The sequence below is a fragment of the Erinaceus europaeus genome, chromosome 23, assembly GCF_950295315.1.
Source record: "Erinaceus europaeus chromosome 23, mEriEur2.1, whole genome shotgun sequence".
Lineage (NCBI taxonomy): Eukaryota > Metazoa > Chordata > Mammalia > Eulipotyphla > Erinaceidae > Erinaceus > Erinaceus europaeus.
The window spans coordinates 9,515,008-9,536,316 of NC_080184.1; the positions used below are offsets into that span (position 1 = coordinate 9,515,008).

The 21,309-nt window shown below is 39.9% G+C and overlaps 2 protein-coding genes across 6 annotated transcripts in view; one reads left to right on the top strand and one right to left on the bottom strand.

Annotated features, from left to right (window-relative positions):
* Positions 1 to 21,309, top strand: part of LOC103125131 (zinc finger protein 709-like) — a 209,802-nt gene that overhangs the window by 174,927 nt on the left and 13,566 nt on the right. The window contains exons 1-2 of one of the 5 annotated variants that reach the window (XM_060181650.1): positions 9,639 to 9,759; positions 19,152 to 19,293. The exons of 3 other annotated variants lie outside the window; for them this stretch is intronic. In XM_060181650.1, the coding sequence (XP_060037633.1) occupies positions 19,279 to 19,293 (15 nt within the window). In that variant the 5' untranslated portion in view covers positions 9,639 to 9,759; positions 19,152 to 19,278. Of the gene's footprint in view, positions 1 to 9,638; positions 9,760 to 19,151; positions 19,294 to 21,309 lie in introns of those variants that run through there. One more of the 5 variants, XM_060181649.1, reaches the window with a different exon arrangement.
* The window catches only part of LOC107523312 (zinc finger protein 14-like), a 517,712-nt gene that overhangs the window by 68,611 nt on the left and 427,792 nt on the right, over positions 1 to 21,309 (bottom strand). The window lies entirely within an intron of this gene.

Sequence of the window (21,309 nt, forward strand, 5' to 3'; positions counted from 1 at the left end):
CAATGCTATGTGATCTTCACTGTTTGCAAAATCTGTCATCTCCCAAAAGTAATCCTACCTCATAGTCTGCTTTTTTTTCTCTGTTTATCTGCTTTGTTATCTTTCTGTAAGAAAGATGCAATTGGTACTTTTTAATCTCCAACAATCCACTTAATATGCTGAGTGACAACTTATTTATTTTATTTTTGAGTGTGTCCCCTATAGAGATCTTTAAAAAATGTTATTTTATAGGGTAGAGAGAAATTGAGAGGGGAGGCAGATGGGGGAAACTGTAGCACTACTTAATCACTCATAGAGCTTCCCTCCTGCTGGTGGGCACCTGGGACTTAAAATCCATTCTTTTCACATGGCAAAATGTGCCCTTTTATGGGTTTTCCACTTGTACAGCACCCAAAATTTGTTATTTCTGTAAATAAATAAACATCCCATTGGAAAGAGTGAATAAAAAAATTTAGTATCAGCTATGAGTTAACAATCATTACAGCTAGGCTAGAATTACAGAGACATTCACCGTAGAACTATTTTTACTTTGGGATATGCTTGAATTTTTGCAAAAAAAAACTTTCCAAATATCTGTATAAAGCTGGTAAAAATATAATTTTATTTATTTATTTATTATTTTTTAACCATAGCAGTGCTCAGCTCTAGTTTATTGTAGTGTATGAGATTGAACATAGTACTTTGGAGCCTCAGGCATGAGAGTCTCTTTGCATAACTATTATGCTATTTACCTTCACCCTAGAATATTATTTCTTATGAAACCTCCTCAGCCAGGAAGAGCAGGCCTCCATAGTTCTGTAACATCCCATGGGTATAAAACCTTTCTTCCATGGCCCAGATACACTCACTTTTGCTGAGATAATTCTTTTTTTTCCTTCTTTTTGTTTTATTGTAGTTGTGATTATTATTGTTGTTATTGATGTCATCACTGTTGGATAGGACAGAGAGAAATGGAAAGAGGAGGGGAAAACAGAGAGGGGGAGAGAAAGATAGACACCTGCAGACCTGCTTCACCACCTGTGAAGCGACTTCCCTGCAGGTGGGGACTCCAGGGGCTTGAACCAGTATCCTCATGCCAGTCCTTATTCTTTGTGCCACATGCACTTAACATGCTGCACTACTGCCTAACTCCCTCCTGAGACAATTCTAAGGCCACAGTCCTGAAAGTGTTCCCTTCCCTGTCAGTGTGTCCCTCCTGCAGCAGAGAATCTGGTGTAATCAAAGCTGAGGACATGGGTCATGTTCTGTGCTTACAGCTTGTGAGGAAGGTCTGAATGACCCTCACAGAAGCACTCTGTCTCCTTAGTTAGGAAGCAGTGGTTGTGGTTGTGCCAGAACATGGAGTGAATGGAGAGACTGGGATGGGATAAAGGACTGATATCACTGATGTCCTTCTCAGTCATCTGTTTTAAGAGAATAAGAAGGCCTAGGAGGTCCTAGAGGCCCCGATATGTAGTTATAGAAGAAAAGGCAGAGGTCAGATTGGGTTGACTCTCCCAAGGCCCAAAGAGTAAAGTGGCCCGGGAGCCCCAGTCTTCTGGTCTCATATTATTCTCCCTACTTGCATCTCCACCCTGTTCCTCTCTATGTAGGTTGAAGGAAGACCTATAAATGGTAGGTGCACAGGTCCCTGCTGTGTCCAGAGCACATGGAAAGAGAGATTTACCACAGGCTGATGGCTCTAGAATCAGGTAGCAGAAAGCAGAAACATTCCCTGAAAGGAGCTGGTTGATGTGACAGAGTGGAGAGTAGTACAGAAAATTCTCAGATTATAGTATTTGGAAGGAAATTACTGTAGGAACACAACAAAATTAAAAGTTGAAGGGTTGTCAGTGCATCATCAGATGTGGATATTCCAGATGGATGATGGCAGGAGGACACATGAGGACCCCTGCCTCAGACTTTGCCCTTCTGCAGGCCAATCCATGACACTGGGAGTCAGGGGGAGACAGAGCTACCCATCAAGCAGGGTCTGTGCCCTCCTTGGGAAGGATGATCCACAAACCCTGGGTTTAGTTCAGTAGGCTTCAGAGAATGCAGACTATCTCCACAAAAATAAACTGATAGACAAATTATAATAGTGATAATGATAATAATAACAATATGCAGATATTGATTCAGGATTTAAAGTTGAATTCTGAATCCCATTTTTTTTCAAAATTTTTGTTAGTGATTTAGTATTAACTTACAAAAAATAAAGAAAAAATATATGTTTACATGTATTTTTATTTTATTACTTTGCCCATTTCACATTTCTTTTTAAAATTTCTGTATTGAGGTATTAATGTTTTATAATCGACAGTAAATACAAGTTTGTACATGCATAGCATTTCTTAGTTTCCCACATAACAATACAACCCCCACTAGGTCCTCTGCCATCCTGTCCTTTCCCCATTTTTTTCAATGGACCTGCCTTCATTTCTTTTTTATTTTTTTATTTTATTTTATTTATAAAAAGGAAACACTGACAAAAACCATAGGATAACAGGGATACAACTCCATATCCCCTCCCCTCCCCTGATAGCTTTCTCATTCTTTAACCCTCTGGGAGCATGGATCCAAGGTCATTGTGGAATGCAGAAGATGGAATATCTGGCTTCTGTAATTGCTTCCCCAATGAACATGGGCATTGACAGGTTGATCCATACTCCCAGCCTGCCTTTCTCTTTCCCTAGTAAGGTGGGTTTCTGGGGAAATGGAGCTCCAGGACACACTGGTGGAATTGTCTGCCCGGGGAAGTCCGTTTGACATGATGCTAGCATCTGGAACCTAGTAGCTGAAAAAAGAGTTAACATAAAGCCAATCAAATTGTTGACTAATCATGAACCTAAAGGCTGGAATAGTGTAGATGAAAAGTTGGGGGGGGGTCTCCACTTTGTAGCTAGCTAGTAGGCATATTTTAGTTATATTCCAAAGGGCCTGTGGCTATACTAGTTTTGTGTGTGTGTGTTTGTTTTTTTCCCTGAGCCTGAAATCTGATATGCCGGTGGATCCAAGTTACTTAGGAAGATGGGTCCTGATATTGGAGCAGCTTGGAATGTTCCTACTTCTTTTCTAAGTCACACATACACCTGTTACTATTTAAAGTCCTATTTTTCTCTTCTCTCTCAGAGATCTGGTGTTTCCAGATTTGCATCTCTCAGTGATGATATAAAAACAAGGATTGCTGGTTACAAACATTTCAAGTCCTGTTGAAATTTGGGTCAAGAGCCCTATGGTCATCTTTCTGTAGCTCTTCCCTGTGTGAGATATGAACCAACGTTCCTTTGGGGATGCAAAGGAAGGAGTTCTGGCTTCTGTCATTGTTTCTCTACTGGGCATGGGCATTGGCAGGTCAATCTGTACCTCCAGTCTGTTTCTATCCGTTGAAACTTTAACTTAAAAAGGGGTTTTGGGGAGCTGCGGTGCTTAAAAGGATTCACAGAGGTGATCTGAGAAGGTTTAAACAATAGAAGAAGGTTTCATTAAGGTGAAAGAGATAAAAGGCAAAATGAACAATTATCATCAGGTGTTAAGAGTACACTAGTGGGGGTAGATGGTAGCACAGTGGGTTAAGCACACGTGGCACAAAGCTCAAGAACCAGCAGAAGCATCCCGGTTCGAGCCCCTGGCTGCTCCCCATCTGCAGTGGAGTTGCTTGATAGGTGTGCATACCTTACTGTGAAAGCTATCCCTCGTTCTCTGGAAAAGGAAAAAAAAAAAGCTGCTCTTAATAGATTCGTGTTCTTGTTTACATTGCTTCATTAGTACTAGAGTCCTTGTTACATAGACCTCTGTGTATCAGACAACTGGTGTGAATTTACTCTGTTAGTTAAGTTCACTCACAAAGTCCAGGTTCTCTCTAACTGATGCCTCCATTATAATTTTAATAGTTTTCTTTATCATTCTTAGAGATCACAGATGGATTTTCTGAGATATATACAGATTATTTTAATCCAGGAACTGCTTTCATTCAATTTTTGTTTTAATTCACCGTCTAACCTTTGTACACTGAAGATATTGTCTTGTTTTTTCAGATTGAAGGTGAAATTAATGAGGACTCAGTCTATTTTACTGCAAAGTAACATTATTAGTTGCTTTTTAAAGTTTTTATATTTATTTATTTTCCCTTTTGTTGCTCTTGTTTTTTCATTGTTGCTGTAGATATTGTTGTTACTGTTGTCGTCATTGTTATATAGGAGAGAGATATAGAGAGATGAGGGGAAGATAGAGGGGGAAAGTAAGATGGACACCTGCAGACTTGCTTCACTGCTTGTGAAGTGACCCCCCACACACATAGGTAGGGAGCCAGAGGCTCAAACCAGAATCCTTATGTTGGTGCTTGTGCTTTGTGCCACATACATTTAACACGCTGTGCCACTGCCCGACTCCCTAGTTGATTTTTTTCTTTTGATCATCATATATATATTTTTTTCTACTTTTTATTTATAAAAAGGAAACAGTGAGAAAAACCATAGGATAAGAGGGATACAACTCCACACAATTTCCACCACCAGAACTCCATATCCTGTCCCTTTCCTTGATAGCTTTCCTATTCTTTATTCCTCTGGGAGTATAGGCCCAGCATCATATGGGATGCAGAAGATGGAAGTTTTGGCTTCTGTAATTGCTTCCCTGTTGAACATGGGCATCGGCAGGTCGATCCATACTCCCAGCCTATCTCTCTCTAGCCCTAGTGGGGTGGGGCTCTAGGTATGCAGGGCTCCAGGACACATTGGTGGGGTCATCTTCCCAGGTTAGTACAATTGTCATCATCTTAGCACCTGGAACCTGAGGGCTGAAAAAAGATTTAACATATAGAGCCAAACAAATTGTTGACTAATTATGAACCTAAGGGCTGGAATAGTTCAGATGAAGAATTGGGGAGGGTCTCTGTTTTGTAGATAGTTAGTAGTCCTATTTTATTTATATTCCAAAGGGCCCATGAGTATACTAGGATTTTTTTTTTTTCTTTCCTGAGCCTGTAATCTGATATGCAGGTGGTTCCAAGTTATTTTCTGGGGAGATGATGTCATAGCTGAAGAAAGGACTAGAAAGCTGGATCAGGGAAGAGAGTAGCTCCCAAATATGGGAAATGTGTATAAATATTGTTGACTGTAAACCCCCATCGATTTGATGTGATCTGGGGGCCATATTCAGCTTAGGAGCCTATGTGACCTCTGCATCCCTATAGATCTGAGCTTACATTTTGTGATCATGAGTACGAACGTTCTAAGCTGCCCCAATTTCAGAATCCATCTTCCTCAGGTGGACATAGAGTATGTTGTCCAGCCTCCCTTCAGAGGATGGAACATTCTCTACCATTGTTGATCCATGTTGAGGGCAATATTTTATGGGGGCCTACAAAGGGCTCTATTGTGTTGTTCCTGTTGTGTCTCTGGATACAGTCTGAAGTGAAGCATCCCAATGTAATGTACTCATTACATTGATTAGGTTGAGATTAGCAGATGCAATAACATTTGATATGAATTGAGAGAAGCATGTTGGAAAGTGAGGCCCACTCTAGAGGCTCCAGGACTGGGGGAAATATAGGCTGTATATACGAAGTGGGAGGTTCCTGCTGTCTTAAGGTTTAAGAAGGCAATAGATGGGATTCCTGTGGTAGTGCAGTGAGTTAACCGACATAAGGTCCTCAGGAAGTCAGAAAGTTAGACATGGAAGGTAAGTTTGAGAAGATGAGAAAGTACCTCTCGGGGATGGAGGTGATCGGGTGGTAGCGCAGTGCATGTGGTGCGAAGTGCAAGGACCAGCATAAGGATCCTGGTTTGAGTCCCTGGCTCCCCACCTGCAGGGGAGTTGATTCACAAGCAGTGAAACAGGTTTACAGTTGTCTTTCTCTCCCTCTCTCTGTCTTCCCCTCCTCTCTCCATTTCTTTCTGTCCTATCTAACAACAACAATAACAATAAAACAACAAGGGCAACAAAAGGGAATAAATGAATAAATAAAAAATTTAAAAAGGCAATAGATAGTTACTGCTGTAATCAAATTATTTGGCAATTTGATTAACTTTGAAAATTCCTTTGTTAGGATTACTGTTTTTGCTTTTTTTTTTTTTTTTTCTTCACCCAGTGTTCTTGTTGGGGCTCTATGACATGACAAATCCACCTCTTTCAGTGGCCATGTTTTCTTTTCTTTCTTTCTTTTTTTTTTTTGAAAGAACAGAGGGAAATTGAGAGAGATGGTGAGATTGAGAATAAAGGAGAAAGATATTCACCTGCAAACATGCTTCCCAGTTGTGAAGCTTCCCCCCTTCATGTGGGGAGCAGATGATGAACCCAGGTCCTTGTGCTTAATGATCTGTGTACTTAACTGGGTATACCACTATCTGGTCCCCACATCACTAGCTATTTATTCTTTTTATATCTTTATAATATAGGGAAGAGGAAAAAAAAAAGAATGAAATAATTAGACTATGTTCAAGGCTCTTAAGCATATGAAATTTAACATTACAAATGAGCGTAGCAGATATTTTAAATAACATGTAAGTTAGAAACAATTGCAACTTTATGCATAACATTTTGTTTGTTGTTCCCACAGTTTGACTGAAAGCAAAATCAGCATATCCACAAAGACTTACAGCCATTTTTAGTGATTTAATAATTATCAACATAATTGTGGGATAAAAGCAGTAAAATCTCATACAATTCCCACTACCAGGGTACCATATCTCATCCCCTTCATTGGAAGCCTCCTTATACTACTCCTTCTCCTTCTCCTTTTTATTTTATTTTATTTTATTTATTTATTCCCTTTTGTTGCCCTTGTTGTTTTATTGTTTTAGTTATTATTGTTGTTGTTGTTGTTGGATAGGACAGAGAGAAATGGAGAGAGGAGGGGAAGACAGAGAGGAGGAGAGAAAGATAGACACCTGCAGACCTGCTTCACCGCCTGTGAAGCGACTCCCCTGCAGGTGGGGAGTTGGGGACAGTCCTTACTCCTTCTATATTGAGAGTAAGGTCCTGTAGAGACCCACAAGTGGGTTTATGGTGTTGTTCCTGATGAAGAAGACCATTGGTGGTGTAGAGAGGAATCTGTTAGAGTTCTAGGCCCACCATATTTGTGTGGGAATCCCAGGATTCCCTGCCTAGGGCCCTGCATGATGGAGTGGCTTGGTAGGGACCAAAAGGGCCATCAGTAAAGTATGGTGGTCTCTTGCCCTTATCCAGCTTTTGTAGTCTTTGTTTTATCTTATGGAATTAAACTTAGAGTATCTGAGGAAATTTAAATAGGAAGTAGGTTAGGAGAGTATCTAGGTGTAAGTAAAAAATTAAGTACTTTTTGCTGTCTTTTTTAGGTCTTTCTACTTGCTTGCTGTACCTACTGAGTCACTACAGACTATTGCATACCTTTGCTTGAAGGTATATATTTTCCCTTAAGTTATGGATATGTGTGTACATATGCCCTATCTCACGTTCCCTGGTCTATATCTAGGTTCAGTCACTTCTGTATCTAGGTTAGGAAGTATGCCACTTGAATTGGAACTAAGGATTCCTATGAACTACAAAAGGCTTCACCAGAGTAATGGAGCTGGAGAGCTGACATCCTAGGCCTGGTATCTCTGAAACTATTCAGAAGTAAAGCATGTGGAGGTGGCACTGGTTGTGCTGATTTGGTTGATAACAGCAGATGCAATATCCATTGGTATGGATCCAAAGAAATGTACAGGAAAACGAGCAAAGCCTCAGAGGTTTAAATACTGGCAGAAATACAGGTTTTATAGGGAATGAGGAAGGCTCCCTGCTGTCTTAAATGTTAAGAAGACAATAGGTAATTATTATTATAACCAAGTTATTAGGAAACTTGGCTTACCTTGAAAAATTCCATGGTCAGAATTTACTATAACGTACAAGACCTCACCTGATGTAAAATGATTTATGTCATTTACAAATAATGATATCTTATATATGGAGAAGACCCATTGTTTCTGTTCTCCCTGGTCTAAGATTATCTGTAATTTTTTGTAAAAGATTTTATTTATTAATGAGAAAGGTAGAAGAGAGAGAGAGAGAGAAAGAACCAGCCATCACTCTAGTACGTGTGCTGCCGGGGATTGAACTCAGGACTTCATGCTTGAGAGTCTAGTGCCTTAGCCACTGTGCCACCTCCCAGACCACGATTATCTATAATTTAATATTTCCAAAAGAAAGTCAATTTAAGCATTGTCAATTTAAGCTGAATGTTAAAATTTGGTCAATTTATAAATTTGAAGATTTAAGGGTTTTAGATTGAAGAAATTTTTACTCATAATCTATGCATTAAAAGCTTAAGACATTCTATTTTTCCCTTTTTTAATTTTTTAAATATTTATTTATTTTCCCTTTTGTTGCCCTTGTTGTTTTTATTGTTGTTTTAGTTATTGTTGTTGTTATTGATGAATTTTTTAGATAGGACAGAGAAATGGAGAGAGGAGGGGAAGACAGAGGGAGAGAAAGATAGACACCTGCAGATCTGCTTCACCGCTTGTGAAGTGACTCCCCTACAGGTGGGGAGCCGGGGGCTCGAACTGGAATCCTTATGCCAGTTCTTGCACTTTGCGCCATTAACCCACTGCGCTACTGCCCAACTCCCCTATTTTCCCCTCTTATATTGATTTAATTGTGATGCATAACACTGTAGGTTAATAGGAGTGTATATTCTCAGTAATCCTGCCACCAAAGTTCTGTGTCCCTAGCCCCACTACTGTATTGTGGAGGTGAGATTATAACACCCCCCCATCACTTTTTACTTCTTATTCATTTTCTTTTTGTTGAACTGTATGAGTTCTTTATAGATGTTTGATATTAGCCGCTTGTCTGAAGTATGATGTGCAAATATGTTCTCCCATTTGCTGGGTTTCCTGTTTTTTCTTTGTGGTGTTTTCTTTTGATGTATAGAAGCTCTTCAATTTGATATAGTCCCATTTGTTCAATCTTGTTTTTTTTACCCTTGCCCATGAAGTGAAGACTCCATATATGTCTTTAATGTTAATGCCATGAAATGTTTCACCAATTTGTTCTTCTGTGTATTTTATACTTGCAGGTCTGATATCCAGATCTTTGACCCATTTTGAGTTAATTTTGGTAGATGGTGTTAATTGGTGGTATAGTTCCATTTTTTTATTATTGTTATTTTAATATTATTTATAAAAAGGAAACACTGACAAAACCATAGGATAAGAGGGGTACAACTCCACACAATTCCCATCACCAGAACTCTATATCCCATCCCCTCCCCTGATAGCTTTCCTATTCTTTATCCCTCTGGGAGTATGGACCCAAGGTCATTGTGGGATGCAGAAGGTGGAAAGTCTGGCTTCTGTAATTGCTTCCCCACTCAACATGGATGTTCACAGGTTGATCCATACTCCCAGCCTGCATTTCTCTTTCCCTAGTAGGGTGGGGTTCTGGGGAAATGGAGCTCCAGGACATATTGGTGGGGTTGTCTGTCCAGGGAAGTCTGTTTGACATATTAGCATCTGGAACCTCGTGGCTGAAAAAAGAATTAACATACAAGGCCAAACATATTGTTGATCAGTCATGAACTTAAAGGCTGGAATAGTGCAGATGAAGAGTTGGGGGGCCCTCCATTTTGTAGATAGCTAGTATGCATAATTTAGTCATATTTCAAATGGCCTGTGGCTATACTAGCTTTTTTGTTTGTTTTTTTCCTGAGCCTGAAATCTGATTTGCAAAAGTTACTGTCTGGGGAGATGATGTCATGGCTGGAAAAGGAACAAACAGCTGGATCAGGGAAGAGTGTAACTCACTAATATGGGAAAGGTATGTAAATATTGTTGACTGTAAACCCCATCTATTTGATTTGATCTGGGGCCCATATTCAGCTTAGGAGCCTATGTGACCTCTGCATCCCTGTCGATCTGAGCTCACATTCTATGGTCATGAGTAGGTAGTTCCATAGTAGTTCCATTTTTCTACATGTGGCTGTCCAATTCTGCCAACACCATTTGTTAAAGAGACATTCCTTTCCCCAATGGGCAGAGTTGGCCCCTTTGTCATATGTGAAGTGTCTATACATGTGTAGATTGAGTTCTGGACTCCATCCTTTTCCATCGGACCATATGACCATTTTTGTACTCACATGTTTTGATTATACTGCTTTGTAGTATAACCTAAAATTGGACATTGTGATGCCTCCATTTTTATTCTTTTTCCTTAGGCATGCTTTTGCTATGCATGGTTTTTTAAAGTTCCACATGAATTTTTGAATAATCTGTTCAATTCCTTTATAATATGTCATTGGGGTTTTAATAGGTATTATATTGAATCTATAGGTTACTTTTGGCAGAATTGCCATTTTAATGATACTTATTCTTCCAATCTGTGAACAGGAAGTGTTCATGTATGTATATATTTATTTATTTATTTTTATAAAAAGGAAACACTGTCAAAAAATAGGATAGGAGGGGTATAACTCCACATAGTCCTCACTCCGTATCCCATCCCCTCCCCTGATAGCTTTCTTATTCTTTATTCCTCTGGGAGTATGGATCCAGGGTCATTATGGGGTATAGAAAGTGGAAGTTCTGGCTTCTGTTATTGCTTCCCCACTGACAGATCAATCCATACTCCCAGCCTGTCTCTCTCTTTCCCTAGTGGAGCAGGGCTCTTGGGAAGCAGGGCTCCAGGACATATTGGTGGGGTCGTATACCCAGGGAAGTCCAGTTGGCATGATGGTAGCATCTGGAACCTGGTGGCAGAAAAAAGAGTTACCATATAAAGCCAAACAAATTGTTAACTAATCATGAACCTAAAGGCTGGAATAGTTCAGATGATGAGTTGGCTGGGGAATGGGGGGCTGTCTCCATTTTATAGATATCCAGTAGACCTGTTTTAGTTATATTCCAAAGGGCCCATGACTATACTAGTTTTTTGTTTGTTTGTTTGTTTTTGGTATTCCTAGTTGACCTGGGAGAGGAGAAGAGAGAGGAGAGGAGAGGAGAGGAGAGGAGAGGAGAGGAGAGGAGAGGAGAGAAGAGGAGAGGAGAGGAGAGGAGAGGAAAGAAACACAGCTGCTGCTGCTCTGTAGCCCCAGAAGTCAAGTATTTTAATTTCCCATGGGAGACAGAAAGGGAGTTAGCCAAGAAAAATGGATAGAGGTATCTTGGAAATAGAGCAGTAGTAGTGGGGGGGGGGTGTGAAACTCAGGACCTCACAAATGCAAGCCCTGTGCTCTCCTGGTTGGGCCTGTCAGTCTGTAGCTATAAAAATTCAAGAAAGTTGGAGCCAGGTGGTGGTGCACCAGGTTGAGCACATGTATCACAATGTGCAAGGACCCAGGTTTGGGCCCCTTGTCCCCACCTGCAGGAGGAAAGCTTTGCAAGTGGTGAAATAGTGCTGCAGGTGTCTCTCTCCTCTCTATCCCCCTCTGGATTTCTGGCTATCTCTATCCAATAAATAAAGATGATAAAAAAATAAAAAAACATTCAGGAAAGTTTTAAAGATTGTGTAAAACACCTGGCTGAATAGTTTATTGAAAAATGAACATGAAAGGTTGAGCATTGGAGTTTTGCACACAAGTTGTGCTGCTGTAATATGTTGTCCTCTTGTGGATGCATAGCAGAAAGTACTTCATGAGAACATCATGACATCCCAGTGCCACCTTATGAGAGTATCAAATATGGAAGTCAATTGATTGCCAAGAAGTCAAGCACTGGGAGTCTGGCGGTAGTGCAGCGGGTTAAGCGCATGTGGCACAAAGCGCAAGGACTGGCTTAAGGATCCTGGTTTGAGTCCCCGGACCCCCACCTGCAGGGGAGTCACTTCACAAGTAGTGAAGCAGGTCTGCAGATGTCGTTCTCTCCTCCTCTCTGTCTTTCCTTCCTCTCTCATTTCTTTCTGTCCTATCCAACAACGTTGACATCAAGAACAACAGTAATAACTAGGAAAGCTATCATGGAAGGGTATTGGATATGGAGTTCTGATAGTGGGAATTGTGTGGAATTGTACCCCTCTTATCCTATAGTCTTGTCAATATTTTCATTTTATGAATAAATTTTTTTAAGTGGAACTGAAAAGTAGGAATAGAGCAGATGAAAGTGCACATCTTGTGGTGAAAAAACATAAAAGCTAGGAATTCTATTTTATGTATGTTTCAAGGTGTTCATGACTTTAGTAGTTTTTGTTTGAGCATCATAGCAGGCAGGTGGACTAAAACTACTGTCAGAGCCAGGAAATCTTTTGCTTCTGGTGTCATTAAATGCAATCTCTACCCAAAAATTGTGTACTTAATTCTTCACTAAGCTTATTTTTCCGCCAGAGATTTGCTCAGATCTGGTGTATGGTGCTGGGTTTTAGAATCTGGACTATCAGAGTCATAAGCATAGAGTATTTTACATCCAAGCCTTGGTTCACTTGGACTTCTGCTTCCAATGATGAAAATACTATTTCAAAACAAAAGTAACCAGCCTTTTTTATAATTATGTGGTTTATAGAAAGAACACAAGTTACATATTAAAATATATTTTTTTAATTTTTATTTATAAAATGGAAACTCTGACAAGACCATAGGATAAGAGGGGTACAATTCCACAAAATTCCCACCACCAGAACTCTGTATCCAATCCCCTCCCCTGTTAGCTTTACTATTCTTTAACCCTCTGGGAGTATGCACCCAGGGTCATAATGGGTACAGAAGGTTGAAGGTCTGGCTTCTGTAATTGCTTCCCTGTTGAACATGGGCATTGGTAGGTCAATCCATATTCCCAGCTTCTCTCTCTCTTTCCCTAGTGGGGCAGAGCTCTGGGGAAGTAGGGCTCCAGAACACATTGGTGGGGTCATCTGCCCAGGGAAGTCCAGTTGGCATCATGTTTGCACCTGGAACCTGATGACTGAAAGAGTTAATATATAAAGCAGAACAAGTTATTGACTTATCATGAACCTAAATGCAAGAATATTGTAGATAAATATTTTGGGTCTCCATTTTGAAGATAGTAGATCTATTTTAGGTATATTCCAAAAGGCTCTTGACTATATTAGTTTTTGCCTGAGCCTGATATCTGATATGCAGGTAGACCCAAGTTATTGTTTGGGGAGATGATGTCATGGCTAAAAAAGGGCTACAAAGCTGGATCAGGGAAGAGAGCAGCTCCCAAATATGGGAAAGGTATATAAATATTGTTGACTATAAACTCCATCAATTTGATCTGATCTGGGGCCCTTATTCAGCTTAGGAGCCTATGTGACCTCTGCATCCCTGTAGATCTGAGTTCATATTCTGTGGTCATGAATAGGACCAGTCCAAGCTACCTAAATTTCAGGACCCATCTTCCTCAGATGGAACATAGGGTATGTTGTCCAGCCTCCCTTTGGAGGATGGAACATTCTCTACCATTGTTTATTCATGTTGAGGGCAACGTCCTATGGGGGCCCACAAAGGGGTCTATTGTGTTGTTCTTGATAGAGATGACCAGTAACAATGGAAAAGAAATGTATTCAAGGTCTAGGCCCATCATGTCTGTTTGGGAATTTCAGGACTTCCTGACTAGGGGTTCTCAAATGGGTTTTATGACAATTGTAAATAAAAATATAGTATGATGTATGTTAACATTAGTCTATATAAATATCTCCACTTGATAAATTTTATTTGAACAGTTTCCCAGAAATTGGGACAACCCTCATATAATTGATTATGTAAAGCATATTATTCTTCTACTTTGTGAGATTTAGCCATACATTAAGTAGAGACTAGATTAAAAAATTAAAAAAAACATTTTATATATTATATAGGAGATACAGAGAGAAAGAGACCAGAACATTGCTCAACTCTGGTTTATGGTGGTGCTGAGCATTGAACCTGGGGCTTCAAAGATTTTGGCATGAATATGACTTTGTATAACCATTATGCTATCTCCCCAGTCCCCAGAGAGACTAGGTTTTGCTCTGTATTAGAGATTAGTGTTGGGATATCTACATAGGCAGGTCAAGGACCTCAATCCTGCAGCCCACAGTGTGAGTTTAGTTGGGACAAGGAAGGGACAGTGGGGAAACATTGGCTGCGGGGGGCTTTCAGATGTGTCCAGTGTGGTTTCAAATGGACCCTCCAGATCTAGTCCTTGGGAACACACTCTCATCTTCTTCCATCCATGCTCCTGGAACTCTGTTCTTTCCATGCCCCAAGGCACCATCGCAAGAGCAAGACCTGGACAGAGAAGCAGGAGCACTAGTCATGGCAGGGGTGCATGATATGAGCTGTAGAAAGTGCACCTTATTTTCTGCTGGGACACCTAAAGGGAAATAAAATTGGACAGGTCGTCCTCCACTTGCACCTTTCAGGTGTGTGATTTTTCTAGGCACACACCCTATTTAGAAGGTTACTGAACAGTGTGGTTACACAGTCATTTTGGGTTTTGAATGGCTATTGCTGAGGAAACTTGAATTCACTTTCCAGAGTTGAGGTGCTCAAGTCAGCACCCATGCTGTGTGTGGCAATAGCTCCAACTCAATTTTACAAACAGTTCTCTGTCCAGTCAGGTATGGTGACAGTCCAGGGAGTAAGCCTAGATTCTCACTGCTAGTGTACATGCTTACTTCGTTAGGTCACCCTCACCTCTTGTTAATTCAGACTTCTAGAAGGAAACATTTGTGAGTTAGAAGTCTGGATGGAAGTTGATGAGTATTAAACTCAAGGCACAGAAAATGTCATAGCATGAGCTGTTCTGGGTCTGGCATTGATCAAACTGTTTTCCTACACCCCATGTGTCACATCTTTTGTTCACCAACTTCCCATTTAAAGAGCCTCTCTAAAATAACCCTTCCTGATCTAGAAACTTGAGGCTCATACTCACCAAATTGAGAGAGGTAGAGAAACAGAGACACCTACAGCCCTGCTTCACCACTTGTGAAGCTTTCCCCCTGCAGGTGGGGACCAGGGGCTTGAACCTGAGTCCTTGTGCATTGTAATGTGTGTGCTTAACCAGGTGTGCCACCACCTGGCCCCTAATTGCAGTTATTTTTATACCCTACTATATCAATGTCACTGAAAATAACCATAAGTCAGGTACTACTGCTCAGTTCCTGATCATAGTCTTAATCATAGGCCTCGTGGTGGGGCCTCATGACCTGTCCCGGCCTTTTGTGAGGGGCCCAATCCAAGTGAGCATCACCAGCAGTGTATGGGCTGCCCATTCCTGTCCCTGCCAAATTGTCTCGGCCTGGTCTATGGAGTCCCAGGATTTGGTCCCTTGGTGAGTGAGAATTCTAGAATCTATATTCAAGTCCTGTTTTGGTTTTTTTTTTGTGTTTTTTTTTTTTTCCTTTGGGATTGGGGGTCAGAGGCTAAGGAAAGACTGTCCAGGCAGGATGATCAGTTTGGGGATTAAACAAAGTGTGAACATCCAGAAGCATCAAGCTATGTCCATTGAAGCAGGATTGCTTTGCTCTTAGAGGGCCATAGAGTCTTTGTGAATATAGAGTAAGAATTCCATATATATGTAGGAAGAGATGATGATGAATTGAGAGAGAAGGAGACAAAAAGGGAGACACCTGGAGCACAGTTTTTTTTTTTTATTTCTTTATTAGGGGAATCAATGTTTTACATTCGACAGTAAATACAATAGTTTGTGCGTGCATAACATTTCTTAGTTTTCCACATAACACTACAACCCCCACTGTGTCCTCTGTCATTGTTTTTCAATCTGTACTCTCCCCCCATTCACCCACCCCAGAGTCTTTTACTTTGGTGCAACACACCAACTTCAGATCATGTTCTGCTTAGTGTTTTCTCTTTTGATCTTGTTTTTCAACTTCTGCCTGAGAGTGAGGTCATCCATATTCATGCTTCTGTTTCTGACATATTGCACTTAACATGATTTCTTCAAGCTCCATCCAAGATGGGCTGAAAACGGTGAAGTCACCATTTTTAATAGCTGAGTAGTATTCCATTGTGTATATATACCACAACTTGTTCAGCCACTCACCTGTTGTTGGACACCTGGGTTGCTTGCAGGCTTTGGCTATTACAAATTGTGCTGCTAAGATCATAGGTATACACAAATCTTTTGGGATAGGTGAGTTGGATTCCTTAGGATATATCCCTAGGATAGGAATTGCAGGATCATAGGGTAGGTCCATTTCTAGCCTTCTGAGAGTTCTCCAGCCTGCTCTCCAGAGAGGTTGGACCATTTTACATTCCCACTAGCAGTGAAGAAGGGTTCCTTTGACCCCACAACCTCTCCAGCATTTGTTGTATGACATTCTCACAGGAGTGAAGTGGTATCTTATTATCTTTATTTCCATCTCTCTGACAAAGACTTGCATTTTTTCATGTGTTTCTTGGCCTTTTGGATCTCTTCTGTGATGAATATCCTGTCCATGTCCTCTCCCCATTTTTGGATGGGGTCATTTGTTTTCCTGTTGTTGAGTTTGGCAAGCTTTTTATGTATCTTGGTTATTAAACTCTTGTCTGATGTATGGCATGTAAAGTTCTCCCATTCTGTGAGGAGTCTCTTGGTTTGGGTAGTGGTTTCTTTTGCTGTGCAGAAGCTTGTTAATTTGATGTAGTCCCATAGGTTTATACTTGCTTTAGTCTTCTTTATAACTGGATTCATTTCATTGAAGATGAATTTAAAATTTTTGTGGAAAAGTGTTCTGCCAATATTTTACTCTAAATATCTGATAGTTTGTGATCTAACATCCAAGTCCTTGATCCACTTGGAATTTACTTTTGTGTTTGGTGAAATATAGTGGTTCAGTTGTTGTAGCTGTTGTTGTTGGATAGGACAGAGAGAAATTGAGAGTGAAGGGAAGACAGAGGGTAGAGAGAAAGACACCTGCAGACCTTCTTCACCACTTGTGAAGAGACCCCCCACAGGTGGGGTGACACCAAGTTTTGTATGTTAATTTTATAGCCTGATGCATTATGATATTGCCTAATAATTTTTATGAACTTCCTACTAGATTCTTTAGGATTTTCTATGTATACTATCACATCATCTGCAAAGAGTGAGAGTTTGATTTTTTCTTCCAATCCCTTTAATTCCTTGCTCTTGCCTGATTGCTATGACAAGAATTTACAATAATATGTTGAATAGTAATGTTGATAGTGGGCAGCCTTGACTAGTGCCTGATCTGAGTGTGAATGCTTCCAGTTTCTCATCATTGAGTATGTTGGCTGTAGGCTTGCTATATATGTATATATGGACTCTACTAGGTTAAGAAAATTTTTATCTATTCCTTTTTTTTTTTTTTTTTTTTTTTACCAGAGCACTGCTCAATTCTGGCTTATGGTGTGAAGCATTGAACATGGGACTTTATAGTCTCAGGCATGAGAGAGAATTTCTTTGCATAACCATTATGCTATATAACCCCCCCCCCCCTTTGTAGTCTTGATAGCAAAGGGGTGTTTGATTTTGTCATACGTTTTCTCTTCATCTATTGAGATAATTATGTGGTTGTGGTTTGCTTTTATTGATGTGGCAGACTACAATGATTTTATACATATATTTAGCCAGCCTTGCATCCCTGGGATAAACCCCACATGGTCATGGTGTATAGTCTTTTTTTTTTTCCTCCAGGATATTGCTGGGGCTCAGTGCCTGCACCATAAATCCATTGATCTTGGAGGCCATTTTCCCCATTTTGTTGCCCTTGTTGTTATTGTTGCTGCTGTTGTTATTGATGTCATTGTTGAGAGAAATTGAGAGAGGAGGGGAAGACGGGGAGAGAAAGTTAGATACCTGAAGGTGTGCTTCACCACTTAATGAAGTCACCCCCCTGACTGTGGGGAACTGGGATTCTTACACAGGGCCTGGTGCATCATGCCATTTTTGCTTAACCTGCTATGTTACCACCTGGCCCCATGTACAGTCATTTTAATATACTGCTGTATTTTATTTAGTTGACTAGAATCTTGTTCAATATATTAGCATCTTTGTTCATGAGAAACATTGGTCTGTAGTTTCTTTTTCTTTAGATGTGTCCCTATCTACTTTTGGTATCACGGAGATTTTGCTTCATAGATGGCAAAAGGCGTATTTCTGTGTCTTCAGTATTTTAAAAGAGCTTTAAAAGTAAGGGTATTAGTAAAACCATTTGGTCCAAGACTTCTACTGTTGAGAAAGTTCTTGATAAATGCTTTAATTTCTTTGACTATGATTGGTCTGTTTATATTTTGTAGTTCCCTTTGTTTCAATCTTGAAAGGTTGTATGTTTCTAAGGAACTTGTCCACTTCTTCCAGCTTCCCTAGGTTGGTGGCATATAGTTGTTCATATGTCTTGCATAATACTTTGGATTGCTTTGGTGTCTGATGTGATGTATCTTCTTTCATTTACAATCCTGTTTGAGTATTCTTCCCTGTTTTTTAGTGAATTTGGCCAAGATTTTACTATTTTGAAGAATGAACATTTTCCACTATTGAAATTTTGTGTGGTTCTCTTATTTTCAATGTTATTTATGTCTACCCTAATTTTAGTAATAAAAAGTTTTTCTTTTGCTTTAGGGCTGTCTTGTTATTTTTTTATGTTTTCTTGTTATTTTTCTAAGTCCTTACTTAAGTATTATAGGTAGGGGAGTGGGTCAGTAGCACAGCGGGTTAAGTGCAGGTGGTGCAAAGCGCAGGGACCAGTGTGAGGATCCCAGTTCAGGTCTGCAGGTGTCTATATTTCTCTCCTCCTGTCTGTCTTCTCCTCCTCTCTCCATTTCTCTCTGTCCTATCCAACAAATAACAATAACAACAACAATAAAGCAACAAGTGCAACAAAAAGGCAATAAATAAATATAAAAAATATTTTCAAAAAACTATAGGTAGGTTGTTTATTTCAGTTATTTTCTTTACTCCTAATGTGTGCCTATATAGTTATGAATTTCTCTCTTAGTATTGCCTCAGCTGTGTCCCAAATATATGGTTTTTGGTTTTCTCTGTTACCAGAGTACTGTTCAGTTATTGCCTATGATGGTGCAGGGCATTGAACTTTGGAGCCTCAGGCAATGGTTTGTATAACCATTTTGCTATCTATTCTCTGCCCTGTGTCTCAAATATTTTGATAGTTCTATTTTTATTTGATTTTGGGAACATTTTAATTTATTCCTTAACTTACTTTTTGACCCAGTAGTTCTTAAGTAATGTATTTTATTGAATTTCCATGTTTTGAAATTTTACTAAATATTTTATTGTTAACTGTTAATTGAATGATGTAGGACCTTTTCTGCATTACAGTGTTCCTCTTGTTGGTAAGTGCTATCAAATGAAGAAGCTGCTCGTGAATTTAAAGCAGAGTCTCAAGCTGCAACTGTGATTTCTCTTGATTTTCTGGCTTGAAATAAAGTCAAAGAAAGAAGAAAAGATGGCAGTGTCTCAGGTAAATGACTTGTTCCTGATCATACCATTTCCCTTTTTCTACTTTAGTGAGTTGCACTTGAAATAGTTAATGTTTATTTCACTGCTTCAGATTTTCTTACCTGCCATTCCATGTACTGTTAAAACAAACAAAAAATATCTATCAGGATTAGCACTTCAGCTCAGTGCTTTGTCACCATTCATGACTGCCAAGAGATAGGGGAAAGTGAGGGAATAGCAAAAGAGGATAAACACCAGAATCATTGTTCCTTCACTTGAGAAGCTCCCCCCTGCAGAACTTGAACCACATACCATCACATGATAATAAGGATGTGTCACCATACAGACCTTGTAAAATTTTTGAAGGCCCAAGAAATAGCTGAGATGTCAGAGTGTAACTACCATAGCTGGAGGCCCTGTCCCAAGCCCCCAACAACACATTAGAACATAAAAAGACACAGGAATACTTCTTTTGCCATCTATGAAGCAAAATTACTGTGATACCAAAAGTAGATAGGGACACATCATTAGGGTTGCTCTTGTGTCTCCCCCCTCCCTTTTTTTTCCCTCACTCTCTTCATAGAGAAGGTAAACAAAGCTGCATGGTGGTGCACCTGGATGAGCACACATTTTGCAATGATAATGGACATGGGTTGAACCCCCAGTTTCCACATGCAGGTAGAAAGCTCCATAAGTGTCTGGAGGTGTCTCTTTTTCTCTCCCTGTCTGTCACCCATTTTCTTAATTTCTGGATATCTATAGCAAATAAATGTATAAATACAGATAATAACAATTTAAAATATCACTTAAAGAGAAAATATACAAAACAGGTCACCAGTTGTGGTGGAATTATCCAAACATAATTCCACACTTTACTGTAGTCAGAGCCTTCTTTTCTGCATAGACATTCTATGAGGATGCGAAATTCTTTCCATTTTATTTTTAAAAATTTATTTATTGGGAGTCAGGCAGTAGCACAGCAGGTTAAGTGCAGGTGGCGCAAAGCACAAGACCTGGCGCAAGGATTTGAGTTTGAGCCCCAGCTCCCCACCTGCAGGGGAGTCGCTTCACAGGCAGTGAAGCAGGTCTGCATGTGTCTGTCTTTCCCCCTCTCTGTCTTCCCCTCTCTCAATTTTCCTCTCTTCTATCTAATGATGACATCAATAACAGCAACAATAATAACTACATCAACAATAAAAAAACAAGGGCAACAAAAGGGAAAATAAATAATTTAAAATTTTTTTTAAAAATTATTGTGGGATTAATGGTATAGTCAATATTAAAATACAATAGTTTGTAAATGCATAGTGTTTCCCAGTTTTCCACATAACAATACAACCCCCACTAGGTCCTCTGCCATCATATTTCAGGACCTGAACCCTACCCCACCCCCATCCCAAGAGTCTTTTACATTGGTGCAATACACCAGCTCCAGTCCAAGTTCTGCTTACTATTTTCATTTCTGATATTGTTTTTCAACTTCTCTCTATGAGTGAGATCATCCCATGTTAATCTTTTTCTCTCTGACTTACCTCACTTAACATATCCAAGCTTAATCCAAGATAGGGTAAAGAAGGTGAATTCACCATTTTTAATTGCTGAGTAGTATTCCATTGTGTATATATACTACAACTTACTCAGCCACTCATCTGTTGCTGGACACCTGGGTTGCTTCCAGGTTTTGGCTATTACAAATTGTGCTGCTATGAGCATAGGTATACACAAGTCTTTTTTGAATGGGTATGTTTGATTGCTTAGGACATATCCCCAGGAGAGGAATTACAGGATCACAGGGTTAGTCCACTTCTAGCCTTCTGAGAGTTCTCTAGACTGCTCTCCGCAGGGGTTGAATCAATTTAAATTCCCACCAGTAGTGCAGGAGGGTTCAGTTGTCCCCACAACCTCTCCAGCATTTGTTGCTACTACCTTTTCTGAAGTATGACATTCCCCCAGGAGTGAAGTGATACCTCATTGTTGTCTTTATTTGCATTTCTCTGACAATCAAAGTATTGGAGCATTTTTTTCATGTTTGTTGGCC